The sequence below is a fragment of the Lipophrys pholis genome (genome assembly GCF_963383615.2).
Source record: "Lipophrys pholis genome assembly, chromosome: 23".
Classification (NCBI taxonomy): domain Eukaryota; kingdom Metazoa; phylum Chordata; class Actinopteri; order Blenniiformes; family Blenniidae; genus Lipophrys; species Lipophrys pholis.
The window spans coordinates 6442104-6456387 of NC_137645.1; the positions used below are offsets into that span (position 1 = coordinate 6442104).

Below are 14284 nucleotides of genomic sequence, written 5' to 3' on the forward strand. Positions count from 1 at the left end.
ACAAAAGTAATTACATTACCTTCTCGTCTTACTGTCTGCTTTTGTGACATAAAATGCAGCGCAGTCAGGATCAACATATTTATACACGTTAAACAGTAAATAATACTTATTCCCAGCAGTAGACAAACCTGGGACTTACCTCTGCCTCCCTCTGGTGGCCAAACGTATGAAAATTTATTGTAACGTACAAAAATTATTCCAATAAGTGATCACCATATTTGAAGGGAGTAGATAATTGTACTCAATTTTATCTGCATCTTTATGCAGATAATTCACCAATAAGTCGCACTTAAAGTACATGAACTACTAAGGAAGTTACAAGCTTACAAAACTTCATGCTTCCAAACCAAAAACATGTTGAATCAACTAAAAGAGAAAACAAAAACTTGTCTTTTTGCTATTTCCCCTTAATCAGGACACACAGCCATCTTTTTTTTTTTTAAATGTCGAAGTCACTAATCATTTTAACATTTTTTATTTTATAAGCTTTTATTTTTTCAAACTGCGTCTCCTCAGTGTCGTTGTCTGGTCTGCCTGGGTGGGGCATTGTCATGGCCAGAGGTGGGAGCTCTGCAGTTCACCAACAGGGGCAGTTGAGGTTAGTGGTAGGTGTATTTATTTCTTTTAAAGGTTTGTTCATTACTTTGTGCTACAAACTGTATATAAAGTGCTATAGAAATAGTTTGATTTTAAAATTTCTCTTTATAATTTTCGCTTGTAACTAGAGTTCATGTCAAGGATGTTATTGGAGCTCTTCTTCAAATGTCCAAGTTAAATAATGTTGACGCCAAAGACGTGGATTAAAACTCAGAACATTTATTCTCTCAAGAAACAAACAGGAATACTTTCAGACACTTTAAATTTGAACAAGAGGAAAAACGGGAGACGAGCCTCATTCCAACTGTTCCAGCAAGTTACAAAAACGCCAATTCTCAGAACGAGAAAACAAAGAAAGTTTACATTTTCACTGACAAACATTTACATTCTAGTATTCCTCGCCCTCTTCGTCGTCGTCTCCGACGCTGTCGGTTCCCACCTCTTCGTAATCTTTCTCCAGAGCTGCCATGTCCTCCCTGGCCTCGGAGAACTCTCCCTCCTCCATCCCCTCCCCGACGTACCAGTGGACGAAGGCCCTCTTGGCGTACATCAGGTCGAACTTGTGGTCCAGGCGGGCCCAGGCCTCTGCGATGGCGGTGGTGTTGCTCAGCATGCACACGGCCCTCTGCACCTTGGCCAGGTCTCCTCCAGGAACCACGGTGGGAGGCTGGTAGTTGATGCCCACCTTGAAGCCAGTAGGACACCAGTCCACGAACTGGATGGTGCGCTTGGTCTTGATGGTGGCGATGGCAGAGTTGACATCCTTGGGCACGACGTCACCACGGTACAGGAGACAGCAGGCCATGTACTTCCCGTGACGAGGGTCGCACTTCACCATCTGGTTGGCCGGCTCGAAGCAGGCGTTGGTGATGTCGGCTACGGAGAGCTGCTCGTGATAGGCCTTCTCTGCTGAGATGACCGGAGCATAGGTGGCCAGAGGGAAGTGGATGCGAGGGTAGGGCACCAGGTTGGTCTGGAACTCAGTCAGGTCCACGTTCAGGGCTCCGTCGAAGCGCAGGGAGGCAGTGATTGAGGAGACGATCTGTCCGATCAGCCTGTTGAGGTTGGTGTAGGAGGGACGCTCGATGTCCAGGTTCCTGCGGCAGATGTCGTAGATGGCCTCGTTGTCCACCATGAAAGCACAGTCGGAGTGCTCCAGGGTGGTGTGGGTGGTCAGGATGGAGTTGTAGGGCTCCACCACAGCAGTGGACACCTGAGGGGCGGGGTAAACGGCAAACTCCAGCTTTGACTTCTTGCCGTAGTCGACGGAGAGACGCTCCATCAGCAGGGAGGTGAAGCCAGAACCGGTTCCTCCTCCAAAGGAATGGAAGATGAGGAAACCCTGGAGCCCGGTGCACTGGTCAGCCTGCAGGAGGTGAATAGAACTTTAATTTCTATTGTCAACTGTAACTGAAATGTAAAACGATATTGTTGATAAACTCGCCAGTTTACGAATCCTGTCAAGAACCACGTCGATGATCTCCTTTCCAATGGTGTAGTGACCCCGAGCGTAGTTGTTGGCAGCGTCCTCCTTTCCCGTGATCAGCTGCTCCGGGTGAAACAGCTGGCGGTACGTTCCTGAGCGGACCTCATCTGTAATTAAAAAAAATAGTTAAAACTCCTCAATCTCATTGTGCTTCAGCACAAATATGCATCAGTGAATCTTGATCTCACCAATGACTGTGGGCTCCAGGTCCACAAACACAGCTCTGGGAACATGTTTCCCAGCTCCAGTCTCACTGAAGAAGGTGTTGAAGGAGTCGTCTCCTCCTCCGATGGTCTTGTCACTGGGCATCTGACCGTCCGGCTGGATGCCGTGCTCCAGACAATAGAGCTCCCAGCAGGCATTGCCCATCTGGACACCGGCCTGGCCAACATGAACAGAGATGCACTCCCTCTGCAGGAAGAGGGCCAGAGGTCAGTCATCAGCTGCATTTCAGTGAAGAAAGATGATTCTGGGAGGTTTATGGAGGCGCAGGCGGCTTAAAGTCTGCGTAACGTTCACTGATGGAGTCGTAATTTTAAAAATAAAATCGTCCAACGCTACAGTTACAGACGTTAAAACCAACTAGATTTGACTTAATATGCCTGACGCACGCTGCCGACTAGCATCCCCTCCATTTTGTTTTCTCCTCCTTTCTTCTCCCACTAAAATCCCATCCACTTTGACCGGCTCATTTTCCAGTTTTCAATTCGCGGAAACGTTTTGCCGAACCGTTAATGAAATTCGTGGGACAATTTTACAGTTTTCTGAACGTTTAATGTGCTTCTTGTTCGTGCTTACAACGGCTTTTCGGCGCCTATCTGAAAACCTGGCGGAAGATGAAGTCAAACGAACCGGGCCTCGCCTCTTAAAGCCGCAGGGACACTAAATCAAAAGTAGAAAACGTTCCTTCCATCTTCTACGAGGCTTATTTAAACTGGAAAACCGTTAATAACGTCACTTTTAGCGCGCCTCCTGGCTCACTTTTGACTGGATTGAAAAGCAGTTTGACTCATAGTGGTTAGAAAACGTCACCTACGCACGTTAGAGAATCAATACTTGGGTTTAAAGTTATAAGACAACGGGTTACACGACTTTCGGATCGAATCACACAAAAAATACGGCGTGGTTAATTAAAAATATAAAATTTGTCGATTTTATTTAGCTAAACCTCAAGCTTTAATGCCAAATATGATCTAACTTTAAAATTAGAGGGACTTCAGATGTGTGTGTGAATTTTCTTTTCTTAAATTTTGTCTTTACTCACCATTTTCAAGTAGTTATCCTTCTTCACGACGTCGAAGTATCGCTGGTTGAAGACGGTAGTGGAGCCGGAAGCCGCAGCCCAATCTTTTTATAGTCGTCTGAGGGGGCGGCGCTAACTAGGGTTTTGAACGTGCCACGTCAGTGGGAGCGTCATACGTAGAGCCGTGGTGCATTCAAGTGCTGCCGTAATATTTATCTCCTCTACTCAATGACGTTGAAAGCCTGAAAGTAACTCAACAAGAATAGATGTTTATTTTGCCTCGTGCATTTGGTTGTATACTATTGAAGGCAGCAGAACTTAAATGAGGAAGTAAACACAGAGGTTCCACTATGAGAAGGCCTCACAACATGCCCATTCATTCAGTGCTCTTTACTTATAAACTGTGACTAAGTTATGTCAACTTCATTATATACATATTTTTAAAGCCGACCTGCATGAGCAAACAAATGTCCATGAAAAAGCTACAAATTATCACCTCCAATTTAATTAGTAATGAAGCTGAAACACTGGCTCTGGTTTTGTTAGGTGATTAAATATTCAGGATGTTTCGAAAGGGTGAAATAAGTTAATGACGCTTGTGCACTTAGATCAGACACCATGTAGAGTGGAAGCATGACTTAGTTTATTAGTTTTCTTGATTAAATTTCTCATCCTCCATGGAATTTAGAATTTATTAATTGCGCCTGCATTTCGATGATGAGGAACAAATATAAAGCATATTTTTACCATCTATCAGACAAATACAGTCTTTTAGAGGACGTTATCAGACAAAATGATTAAACTAAAAGCAGCGCAGGGTGACTTTTTTGTTTCTCTCGACTCATCATGAGGTGGCTCACAAGTCCATCACGTTCAGCTGTATGGAAAACTTGGCAGAGCGACACATCTGGCTCCTCTCCGAGTTTTACTTAAAAGAAAGTAGAGGCCAAATTAAATTACTGCAGGATCAGGCCTTCCACTTCCACCCTGATGTGGGTATTCAGCAAAAGAAAAGGAACAACACCAAAGGCTTTTCTGTGTTTTAATTTTTTTTCTCAATTCATAGAAACAAATGTTCTTCATTGTGAGAATCATAGGACAGAAACCTCAAGTTTGAACACAAAAAGTGTTGAAAATGAGATGTAATGCCCTTTTCGTTCCCCCATCGGTTGTTGTGCTGGTTCTAGTCGACAGTCAGTGTGCTCCTGATGGAGGGGAACAACTCAAAGAAACCCTGCAGGGACCAGAAAACACACACAGAACGGTTTAAAACACTTAAACGGTAGAATTGGCTGGTTTGACCCAGTCTGTACCGAAATTATCCTTAAATATGTAATCTTTTGCTCCTGTTCTGGTTTTATAATACAATTTACAATAACATTCACATCTGTCAGGCTGATATAACTTGAGGCTGCTCCTTTAAGTTATATGGAAGAAAATTAATGTTTAAATCTACTCATGAGAGACTGAAGTCAACAGAAACACGAGGCCTTGCAGTGATAATAGTCAAGATTAAGTTGTTTGAGACTCTTTATTTTTGATATCTGTGTAATATTGTGGACTTTTAAGAGTTTAACTACTTAAAAAAAAAAACATAATGTGGATAAATTACAAGTAAGGTGAGATGGTAGGAATAAAGTCTTGAAACTGGGATGTTTTTTTGAAAAAGAACTCATTTTTAAGCTTAAATAATCAAATAAGTGTTACATTTATGTCATTTAATTATCACAAATGTGAAAAATCAAGTCAGAAGAGATTCAAACTCATGAAAAAGAGAGAGACAAGAACAGAAAACTCAAGAAATATATGTAAAATATCTCAGTTATTATATATAAAAGCTTTGAAACCTTTTCCAGTTTAAAGTGTCGTAAAATTAGAATTGTTCGTGTTTTGTTTTCAGAGAAGTGCTGTGAGAGTCGGTGATCTTCCGCGGTGTGTGGACAGACCTTGAAGAGGGCGGTGCTCTGCAGGACGCTGGAGGTGCAGCACATCTCCCGGATGGAGTGCATGGAGAGCTGCGGCGCGCCGATGTCCGCCACGGGGATTCCCAGCCGGGCGGCCAGGATGGGGCCGATGGTGGTTCCGCAGGGGCTGTCGTTCCGCACCATCACATCCTGCAAGAATCAGCAGACAAATCCATGTGGCCACTCTTCCTTCTGCAAACGGCTCATCTCGATTCTCAGCCCGCCGCGTGTGCGTACCTGCAGCGGCACGCCGACCTTGACGGCGACCTCTCTGATCACGGAGGCGGTGACGGCGGTGGTGGCGTAGCGCTGGTTGCTGTTGAACTTGATCACGGGGCCCTGAGAGGATTCAAACACAGGAAATGGTTTTAATGTGACGCGCTGTTAGTATGTAATTGACAATGAATTTGGTTTAAACGCACGCACCTTGTGGAACGACGGCCGGTGGTTCTCTTCATGCTTCTCCCTGAGAGGGAACCACCAAAAACATGTTGAATAAACCCAAAATATACAAGATGTTTTCTATGTCTCTATTTTCTACGTTCCAAAAATAGATCAAAACAATATTATTTTAAATTTTGAAGTGACTTGGCTCCTATTCCCATATTTCTACCTCTGACAACAGTGTAACGTGTTGGTGTGTCGACACTGACTGGTAGTTGGGGTGGACGGCGTGTGCCATGTCGGCGCTGATCATGAAGGAGAGCGGCGCCGCCTGCTGGAAGGCGGTGAGGTTGGAGGAGGAGGCAGCCAGGCGGGTCAGGATGAGCTCCGTCAGGTTGGACTGAGCCCCCTGAGCGCTCTCCGATCCCACCTGCACACACAAATCAAACACTGCAGATTTAGACTTTTTTTTTTTTTTAACTTTGAATTATCTGCATGTCTGTGCAATGTCGTTTTCAGCCAAGAGTTAAGGTCATTTGTTTCTCAAAAAATAAGCCAATTTTCAGAATTACGTGATGCACCTGAACGCATCACACACAGCTGTCAGCCCCTGCAGTAGACCACATAAAGCATCACATAACGAGGTCAGGAATACAGAAATATCACTTTTAGGGCGAATTGTGGAGAAGCAGAGTCGCTCAAAACAGCGCAGATACAGGCGGGAGTGGAATCTGGCGGCATGAAAGCTCATTAAAAATCCACAAATTAGCCGCGTCATTGTTTAAGCCACACGGTTATAGTGGCTTATAGTCCGGGAATTACGGTAGTTTCCCCCCTAAACCTGAGTCTTTTAATATTCAAGTTGTCGCTTTTGTGTGAACTCACTTCCTCGTTGTCGTACAGAGTGATCACTCGGACGTTGGGATCTTTGTCCAGAGAGTCTCCAGAGCAGGACTCCATCAGGGCCTGAGAGAGAGAGAGAGAGAGAGAGAGAGAGAGAGAATCATGAAGAAAAGCACTGGGAAGGTTAAGTCCCTGTTTGACATCAGGCTGTTTGATCGGACCTGCAGGGCGCAGTAGCAGCTGTGCAGGTTGTCCAGACGGGGAGAGTAAATGAACTCCTCGTACACTCCTCCTAAAGCCTGGAAACAGAAAAACGGGGTTCAACATCCCGCCGTGTCCTCAAGAAACGGGATCGGTTGGCTGCTTCACGATCATCAGCAGTTTGTTTTTTTTATTCGCAGACTCACCGCGGGCTGCGTGTCGGCCAGACACAGCTCAAAGTCCAGCAGGTCTTCAGGCTTGACGTTGAGTTGAGAACACAGCACCTTCACCAGCACCGGGTGGTGTTTCTCCGCCTGGAGGGGAACATTTTTATATCAAAAAACAACAGAAAAACGGTTAATTTTGTTAGAGTGTCACAATATATCTTTTACTTCCAGATACATTTGATGACTTTTTCTTCTTATCTTACCACTCCGTCGTACCTCCAAGCATCAATACTCTGGAACTATGTGGACAAATCTAATAATTTACATTTCCTTTTAACCTCCTAAGAACCAAATAAATTTTGTATTGGGATGGAGACAACACAAAATGATGCGAGGAGGTCAAGTCTAAATTATTGACCTCTCTCCTGTCCAAATAGCATATCGCTGACTCTGCATTCATATGTTCTGTTCTGATCAACTCCCTGGCTTCCTTCTTGTACCTCTGTATCATAGTCTCATTTTGTGCGAATGGAGGAATAGAAAGCTGATATTGTGTTTTACAGTGTTTGCGGCACAGGAGGCGTCTCCAGACGACGTGCTGCCCGTCTCCAGCTCCTCCTGGACCACAGTGGCGATGATGGGCACCCTAGGAGAAACATGCGAATGGAAAAATGCGTTAAGATCGCCTCCAAGGTCAGGTAATGTAAGAACAGTTTGGATGTCTTTGCTGAAAGATTACTCTAAGTCGGGGCTCTGCTATAAGAGGATCTTTGGCCTTTCTCTAGTAGCTCCCTGAAGCTTTCACTAAATTATACCAAAATAAATGTTTTATTTTTACGTTAGTTACACACCAGAGTCATTTTCAAAATGACTCTAATGTCTTGGCTAAAAAGTGATTTAAAAAATGGGGAAAAAAATAGTAAAAAAAAACCCACAAGAATTGGGGGAAAATTATAAAATGGCTTTAAAAAAAAACAAAACTTAATGACTAAACATAATGACTAAAATTTGTAAAAGGAAAAAACTTTTTAAAAATGGAACAAAAGAAATTCAATGAAAAACTGTTTAAAAGAGTCCAAATGACTAAAACAGCCACAATATCCCAATTGTCTAAAACAAATAGTATAACAGGTACAAAAACGACTGTAAATATAAAGGAACAGTTCCCATCCCGCATAAGATACCTGAAACTTCATAAATGCATCATTTCAGACAAAAGTTCTGTTTCAAAACCTCTTTTTGTAAATGAATAAAACTTTGAAGCTGCCTCATTTTAAAGGTCCCACGTGCTTCGTGCAGCTATGCGCCTGTGGTGCTTATTTTTGAATGACAATAAAGATATCTAATTATTCATCATTTCGATGATTCTAAATTTTGCACAAGGTCCTATCCTTCCATATATCTTCACCCCAAATTCAGCCGCCTTTAATCTTTGCAACAGAAAAACCTTTAACAGAACCAATAGAGTCGTTTCTCATTACACTGCCCCCTACAGGTTTGGCATACTCATAGTAGCGCTGAACCAGGCGTATATGTGGCTCGTGGAAATTAATTTTTTTTTGTAAGCGTAGACGGGGAAATATCCATGTATGTAAAAACCCAGGTGAGCGTAAACGTGGCTTAAGTTGCTGCGTTGGGTCACTGACAGGTGGTTCTCCTTGTTGGGGCCGAAGGAGTCGTTGACGTCGCGCTGCAGGTGGATGGCCAGGTGAGGGATTCTGAGCAGAGGCCCCGGGACGTGAACCAGACGCTGCACCAGCTTCCCGTCACTCTGCAGGACGAGAAGCGCTTTACTGAACTGACGAGCGTGCGGCGACGACTTGAGAGGCGCTTCGTGAAAAAGCCGGCGCCGTACCTTCACCATGACGCGGCCGGCGATGGTCAGGTCGCGGTCGAACCAGGTGTTCCAGATCCCGCCGCCGTAGCACTCCACGCCGACCTGCACGCAGCCCTGCTTGGTCCTCTTCGACCTCGGCTTCACCTGAAAACAGTCGGCGATCTTTAGAAGCAACTGGTGTCTCGTATTGACGAAGAGGACGTGCTCTCACCCGGAGGCAGGGGCTGTCGGTGTGAGCTCCGATCATAGAGAAGCCATTTCCCGGCAGGTAGCGCCCCCCCACTGCGAAGGCGATGACGCTGGAGAAGTTCCTGGTGACAAAGTACTGCGGGAAAACACCGAGAAGTTGAATTCCTGGTAAATGTTTGTATTTTTAGACGTGCAGATTGAGAAAAGTAGAGTTTTGCTGTCCGACTTTTTGGGTCGATATCATCTTCTCTTGTGTAGCGGATGAGAAGAAAGCTTTAACACACAATCAACATCGACTCACCTTCCTCGCAGGCTTGATGTCCCATTGCTCCGCCTCTTTCAACTCGATGAATCCAGCAGCTAACAGGCGCTTCTTGCATTCGTCAACCACTGCGGAGGAGTAAAAACGAGGAGATTCAAAGCTGAATAGAAGTTTGATTTGCAGTGTTTCACTTACATCTTGTTCAAAACGCTCAATAAAAGTGCACTCAAAACTACAATTGTCGCCACATATATTGGGTACTAAGTTCAGCTCCATTACTTGCACGTGTTTTATTCACCTGGAAGCAAAGTGTGAGAGCGGTCAGAGTGTAAAGGCGAGGATGAATTATCTGTTTTATCTTATCTCGAGCTCAAAGGTGTCGCTTCTCTTTAGCTGACACCTGTTTTCTTTACTGCTTCCATGTTAATGAAAGACACTTTTAGCTCATGTTTTTTTTAAGTTTCTGTTTATTTCCTTCGCCTGCAATAAATGTCTTATTTATATCTTTACCCATATACACTGATTTTTCTATTCAAATAAGTATTTTATAAGATAAACCTGGTTTGTGAGGGGTTTATACTCGTCAGCATAACTGGTTTCTAACAAATCTGTTAAGCTTAAAGTTCAACCAGCCATAGATGAAGACATTTAGGGAAAATGCATGAGGAAAGCACACAGTATTAAGGTCTGGATTAACACATACAAGCGGGTCACATTGGATTATAATGGTTTATTTACCATGATATGGAGAAACTCCTCTGTTGACAAATTGCAGGAACTCTTTGGCTGCTGCCTGCACGGCTTCTTTGGAGCTCTTCATGATCAGAGACTGCAGAAAAAACAAACAAATCCAGAGAAAATCAAGACTTCGCCAGAACAGAAAGCAAAACTCGTGACAACCAGTACCCGGCGACAAGTTCCAATATCGGACACTCAAATTAATACTCCCTATTTTTCTTGCGTATGAAAATAAATGAGACATACTCTGAAAGAACGGTCTAAGAGTGCACAGATGATCACGAAAATGGAGAATACTTCGCTATTTTTAAATCTTACGTAAAAATTAACCTGTTGTGAAGCTGTTCTGTCCGATAAAGGATGCACAGCCTGAGAGCTAATGCTCGCTAGCTCACCTGAACGGGGCACCGTGTTATTTCTGTCACTACGCTCCTCTTTCTCCTCCAAGTCAAAGCGGCTCTCCGTGAGGGAGACACGCCTCCACAATAACTCGGCTTTCGCACTCATGTTTACGGCTCTTACCTGCATTAATTGGACTTTGGAAGTGTGACTGTCACCGTGGTGAGCAGACAGAGGAGCTCGGATCCACCGACAGCAGCGCGGAGCCGCGGGGAGCGCATCAGTGACACCCCGCGGCCAGGAGGAAGAACTGCGCCGCTTCGCAGCAGGAACCTCAATAGTCTTAATATGAAATACTCCATTTAAATCGAAATAAGTCATATTGCTGTAGATTATCATTTTGCATTGAATTGCATTCATTATTTTGCATATTTTATGGCTAAGATATGACTGTTCAAAAAACAAACCAATTGATAAGTGGGAACAGTTTCACAAAAAACAGTAAAAGTGACCAATGGTGTAATTAGAATGTTCCCATATTATGAGTTAGCGGGAAAGTATCTCAATTATCATGTCACAAATGTGAACCAAATATAAATGACTAATTACTAATTAACTGATAAATTACTTTCTGAAGGGAAGCTGAATATAATTTTCATTAAGACAAGAAAATTACCCCACAAGAAATTATTCATTTATTTGTCCCACATAGAGTAAATTTACATTGTTGCAGCTGCAAATGGACGGTAAATAAAAGAGTATAGGGACATTATTTCCATTCTTACACAATAATGTTGGTAGTGAGTGATTGGTAATAATACAAGAGATTATTTTTATGCGGAATAAATGATTTATACATGTATATTGCACCCAAGAGAACAGAAATGGACATTAAAAAGTGCTATACAGGGTTACACAGTTGCATTTCTTCTTCAACTAGTGTCCTCTGCTTCCAAACACCTCTGTGTTTATACTCCACTACCACCCTCCATGCATATATCTATCATTGTATCACCACAGGAACCTGCCTTATATAGCCCTGAACTCTGAGGGAGGAGAAGGAGGAGGTAGGATGAAACATCGGGAGACGGAGAGGAGGAGAGTCAGAAAATGACAGAGATGTTTACTTCAGCTGTCAGCTCACATGCTCTCTTTTGCTCTTGAAGAAGCCCAGAGGGATGAAACGCACACACTCGCACATTAGTGTCCAGTCTCTATTAATAGATGTGAGAGCAACAACCTGCAGAGGAACCATTTCAAACATACTGGGGTCATGTACATTTATCCTAATACAGCCCAACTAGAAGCCCAATATTGAGCCAATGATTTGAATGACGTGTGCAGGATAATGAATAAAAGCATGCATGGGCATCAGCAGCTGTTGTTTAGAATTTGCTTTAAAAGCAGGACAGGTCAGAAGTAAAGACTGAACTGCAGCCATTAGTTTCACTCTTACTTTCACTTGTTAGTTCTAGAGAGGTCTGGCTTGGAAGGCCGGAGACTGAGGAGTTGGCAGAGTTGATGCTGGCAGGAGGAAACCCCCTTTCAGAAAAATAAATGAATAAATCACTCTCACACATCCCAATGATAAAATCATTTATGCTAAATACTGCTAATGACCGTGGGCTTTCTCCCACTCTGGAAGTGCCTGCAGGCGCACGCAGTTCCTCTCAGTAAGGATAGTTTTCCTTTTTAAGGCAGGTTAAGTCTGAGCTTTCCCCGCCTCGGGCGTCGTCATTAACAACCTGCTCCGTCTCACCATGTGTGGACGACAGAGATTCAAAAAGCCACCGTGTCCTTACATCTTCACATTGCTATGGGATGAGATCACAGAGGCAGAGAAGGAAGATTTGCTCATTAAACAGTGTGTGCAGCGAGTGATATTCAACAGATCCTCTCCACGAACTGACTGAGCACGTCATTGTTTCACAGGACGATTAATACTAAGGGACTCAGTGAATTACACAATACTAGTTTAGGATTTAGGCACAGATATTTGTACTTAAAAGGACTGAAAATGATGCATGTTGGCCTTATCGTCTACTATAACAGGCAATAAAACACAAAACAATTACAAATAATGTATATAGACACCAAATAGTGACGAAAACACAGGAAGTAAGCACAAGAAATACACAAAGACATCTGAACTTGACACTTTGACGAGCAAGTTGACGATAGGAAATGGAAGAGCGCCAGCTCCACCAGCTCCACCAGCTCCACCAGCTCCACCAGCTCCACCAGCTCCACCAGCTCCACCAGCTCCACCGAGCATCCTGCTGTTTGTGTTTTGCCTCATCGCCAGAGAAACGGTGGATCCCGTGTGGCTGCACTCGCCTGGTCGCTTTACTTCATTGATGAAACGGTCTGACACATGGATTTGTAAGAGGCAGAGGGAAAAGGTGAAATAGACAGGTCAGGAGTGAAGATGAGGGGAAAGATGGAAGGAGGAAGGAAGAGAGGAAACTGAAGGGAAGTCAGGAGAGAGAGAGAGAGAGAGAGAGGGAGGGGGCAGTTCACAGGGAGGAGGGGGCAACTACAAATAGATGAGGACAGCAGATTCCTCCTCAGTGCTCCTCTTTGCCGCGGCCCTCCAGACATGACCTCCTACGGCTCCTCCGCTCAGTCCGCCTCCTCCTACCGCCGCACCTTCGGCCATGGCACCTACGCCTCGCCCTCCCTGAACCGTGCCTTTCTGGGCCACGGCGGCGGCGGTGGCGGTGGAGGGAGCCACGTCACCTCCAGGGTGTATGAAGTGAGCCGCTCCAGCTCGGCGCCGGCCTACCGTGTCTCCTCCAGCTACTACGGCCGGCCGTCGGCCGCCTCCAGGACCTCCGTCGGGCGCGCCTACGCCGGCATGGGCGAGACGCTGGACTTCAACCTGGCAGACGCCCTCAACCAGGAGTTCCTGACCACGAGGACCAACGAGAAGGCCGAGCTCCAGCACCTGAACGACCGCTTCGCCAGCTACATCGAGAAGGTCCGCTTCCTGGAGCAGCAGAACCAGGCGCTGGCCGTGGAGGTGGAGCGGCTGCGGGGCCGTGAGCCCACGCGCATCGCCGACCTGTACGAGGAGGAGATGAGCGAGCTGAGGAGGCAGGTGGAGATCCTGACCAATCAGAGGTCGCGCGTGGAGGTGGAGCGGGACAACCTGGTGGACGACCTGGACAAGCTCAAGCTCAGGTGGGAGGAGAGGAAACTTTTGGTTTATGTGAGCAAAATCCAAAATAAGCAAAATGAGCAAAAAATTAAATAAGCAAGAAAGTATGTATATAAAAAAACTGGAAAGAAATTCAAAATAACCAGAAAGCCACTGTAGATAAGGAACAATTAAATTAAATTAACAGAACAAATACACAGAATACGACTAATAAGAAGCTCAAAGCAGAAGAAAGCAACAAAAAATGAAAAAAAGAAAGTGAAATGTATTCTGTCTTATTTGATATTTTAACTTTGTATTCTTTTTATTATATTCCATTCTGTGTGGAGCAACCCTCAAAAGGAATTCCCCTTTTTGGGAATAATAAAATATTTTTATTCTATTTTATTCCAAATAGTCTCAAAAGTACTACAAATAAGGAAAAAGGTGACCAAGAAACTCAAAAACCCTGCTAAGAAAGTTACAATAAGAAGAAAGCATCTCAAGATAAGCATAAATTGAAGTAAAACAACAAAGAAAAATACATTAAAAAATCACCAATAAGAGGCTTAAAGAACCCCCCAAAAAACAACAAAAACAAACAAAAAAACACACAAAGAAAGTCTAAAAAAAACTATAATTGTAGTCTGTCTTATTTGGTATTTTAACTCTGTATTCAGTTTATTATATTCCATCCTGTGTGGCGCAAAACTGTGAACGAATTTCCCTTTGTGATTAATAAAGTATTTCTATTCTATTTTATTCAATTCTATTCTATTCTATTCTATTCCAAAAAAAGGAAAATACCAGTAAACAATATTTTAAAACAAGTAAAAATAACTAGGGGACAAAAAAGTGTAAAATAATGACAGCAGAAAAAGAGAGTTTGACACTG

The 14284-nt window shown here is 43.9% G+C and overlaps 3 protein-coding genes across 4 annotated transcripts in view; 1 reads left to right on the forward strand and 2 right to left on the reverse strand.

Moving 5' to 3' along the window:
• Nucleotides 1-800: 800 nt before the first annotated feature.
• LOC308127732 (tubulin alpha chain-like) lies at nt 801-3405 on the reverse strand. Its single transcript, XM_080493003.1, has 4 exons — nt 3348-3405; nt 2272-2494; nt 2042-2190; nt 801-1963 (listed from the first exon to the last, which is right to left on the reverse strand). The coding sequence occupies exons 1-4, from the start codon at nt 3348-3350 to the stop codon at nt 986-988; spliced, it is 1353 nt and encodes a 450-aa protein (XP_080349129.1). The 5' UTR covers nt 3351-3405; the 3' UTR covers nt 801-985.
• Nucleotides 3406-3948: 543 nt separating this feature from the next.
• dnpep (aspartyl aminopeptidase) lies at nt 3949-10529 on the reverse strand. Of its 2 annotated transcripts, none has more exons than XM_080493304.1 (15): nt 10434-10529; nt 9912-10002; nt 9213-9301; nt 8934-9047; nt 8741-8866; nt 8532-8656; nt 7447-7531; nt 6925-7032; nt 6739-6816; nt 6560-6640; nt 5944-6104; nt 5717-5756; nt 5528-5629; nt 5273-5440; nt 3949-4560 (listed from the first exon to the last, which is right to left on the reverse strand). In XM_080493304.1, exons 1-15 carry the CDS (start codon nt 10437-10439, stop codon nt 4510-4512), a joined length of 1425 nt encoding a protein of 474 aa, XP_080349430.1. In that variant the 5' UTR covers nt 10440-10529; the 3' UTR covers nt 3949-4509. The 2 variants fall into 2 exon arrangements, with proteins under 2 accessions (XP_080349430.1, XP_080349431.1); XM_080493305.1 differs by having other exon boundaries at nt 10307-10507.
• A 2024-nt stretch (nt 10530-12553) lies between these two features.
• The window catches only part of desmb (desmin b), an 8405-nt gene continuing 6674 nt past the window's right edge, over nt 12554-14284 (forward strand). Inside the window, exon 1 of the mRNA XM_080492757.1 lies at nt 12554-13433. Within this exon, the coding sequence (XP_080348883.1) occupies nt 12850-13433 (584 nt within the window). The 5' untranslated portion in view covers nt 12554-12849. The remainder of the gene's footprint in view (nt 13434-14284) is intronic.

Bases quoted from the DNA above. Each gene is read 5' to 3' on its own strand.
- LOC308127732 (XM_080493003.1), bottom strand. The intron at 2,191-2,271 runs GTGAGATCAAGA...TTTTAATTACAG, and splicing joins CCTGGAGCCCACAGTCATTG to ATGAGGTCCGCTCAGGAACG. The intron at 1,964-2,041 runs GCGAGTTTATCA...CACCTCCTGCAG, and splicing joins TTGACAGGATTCGTAAACTG to GCTGACCAGTGCACCGGGCT.
- dnpep (XM_080493304.1), bottom strand. The intron at 8,657-8,740 runs GTACGGCGCCGG...CTCGTCCTGCAG, and splicing joins CCGGCCGCGTCATGGTGAAG to AGTGACGGGAAGCTGGTGCA. The intron at 7,033-7,446 runs GTAAAACACAAT...GTTCCCCTCCAG, and splicing joins CCTCCTGTGCCGCAAACACT to GCGGAGAAACACCACCCGGT.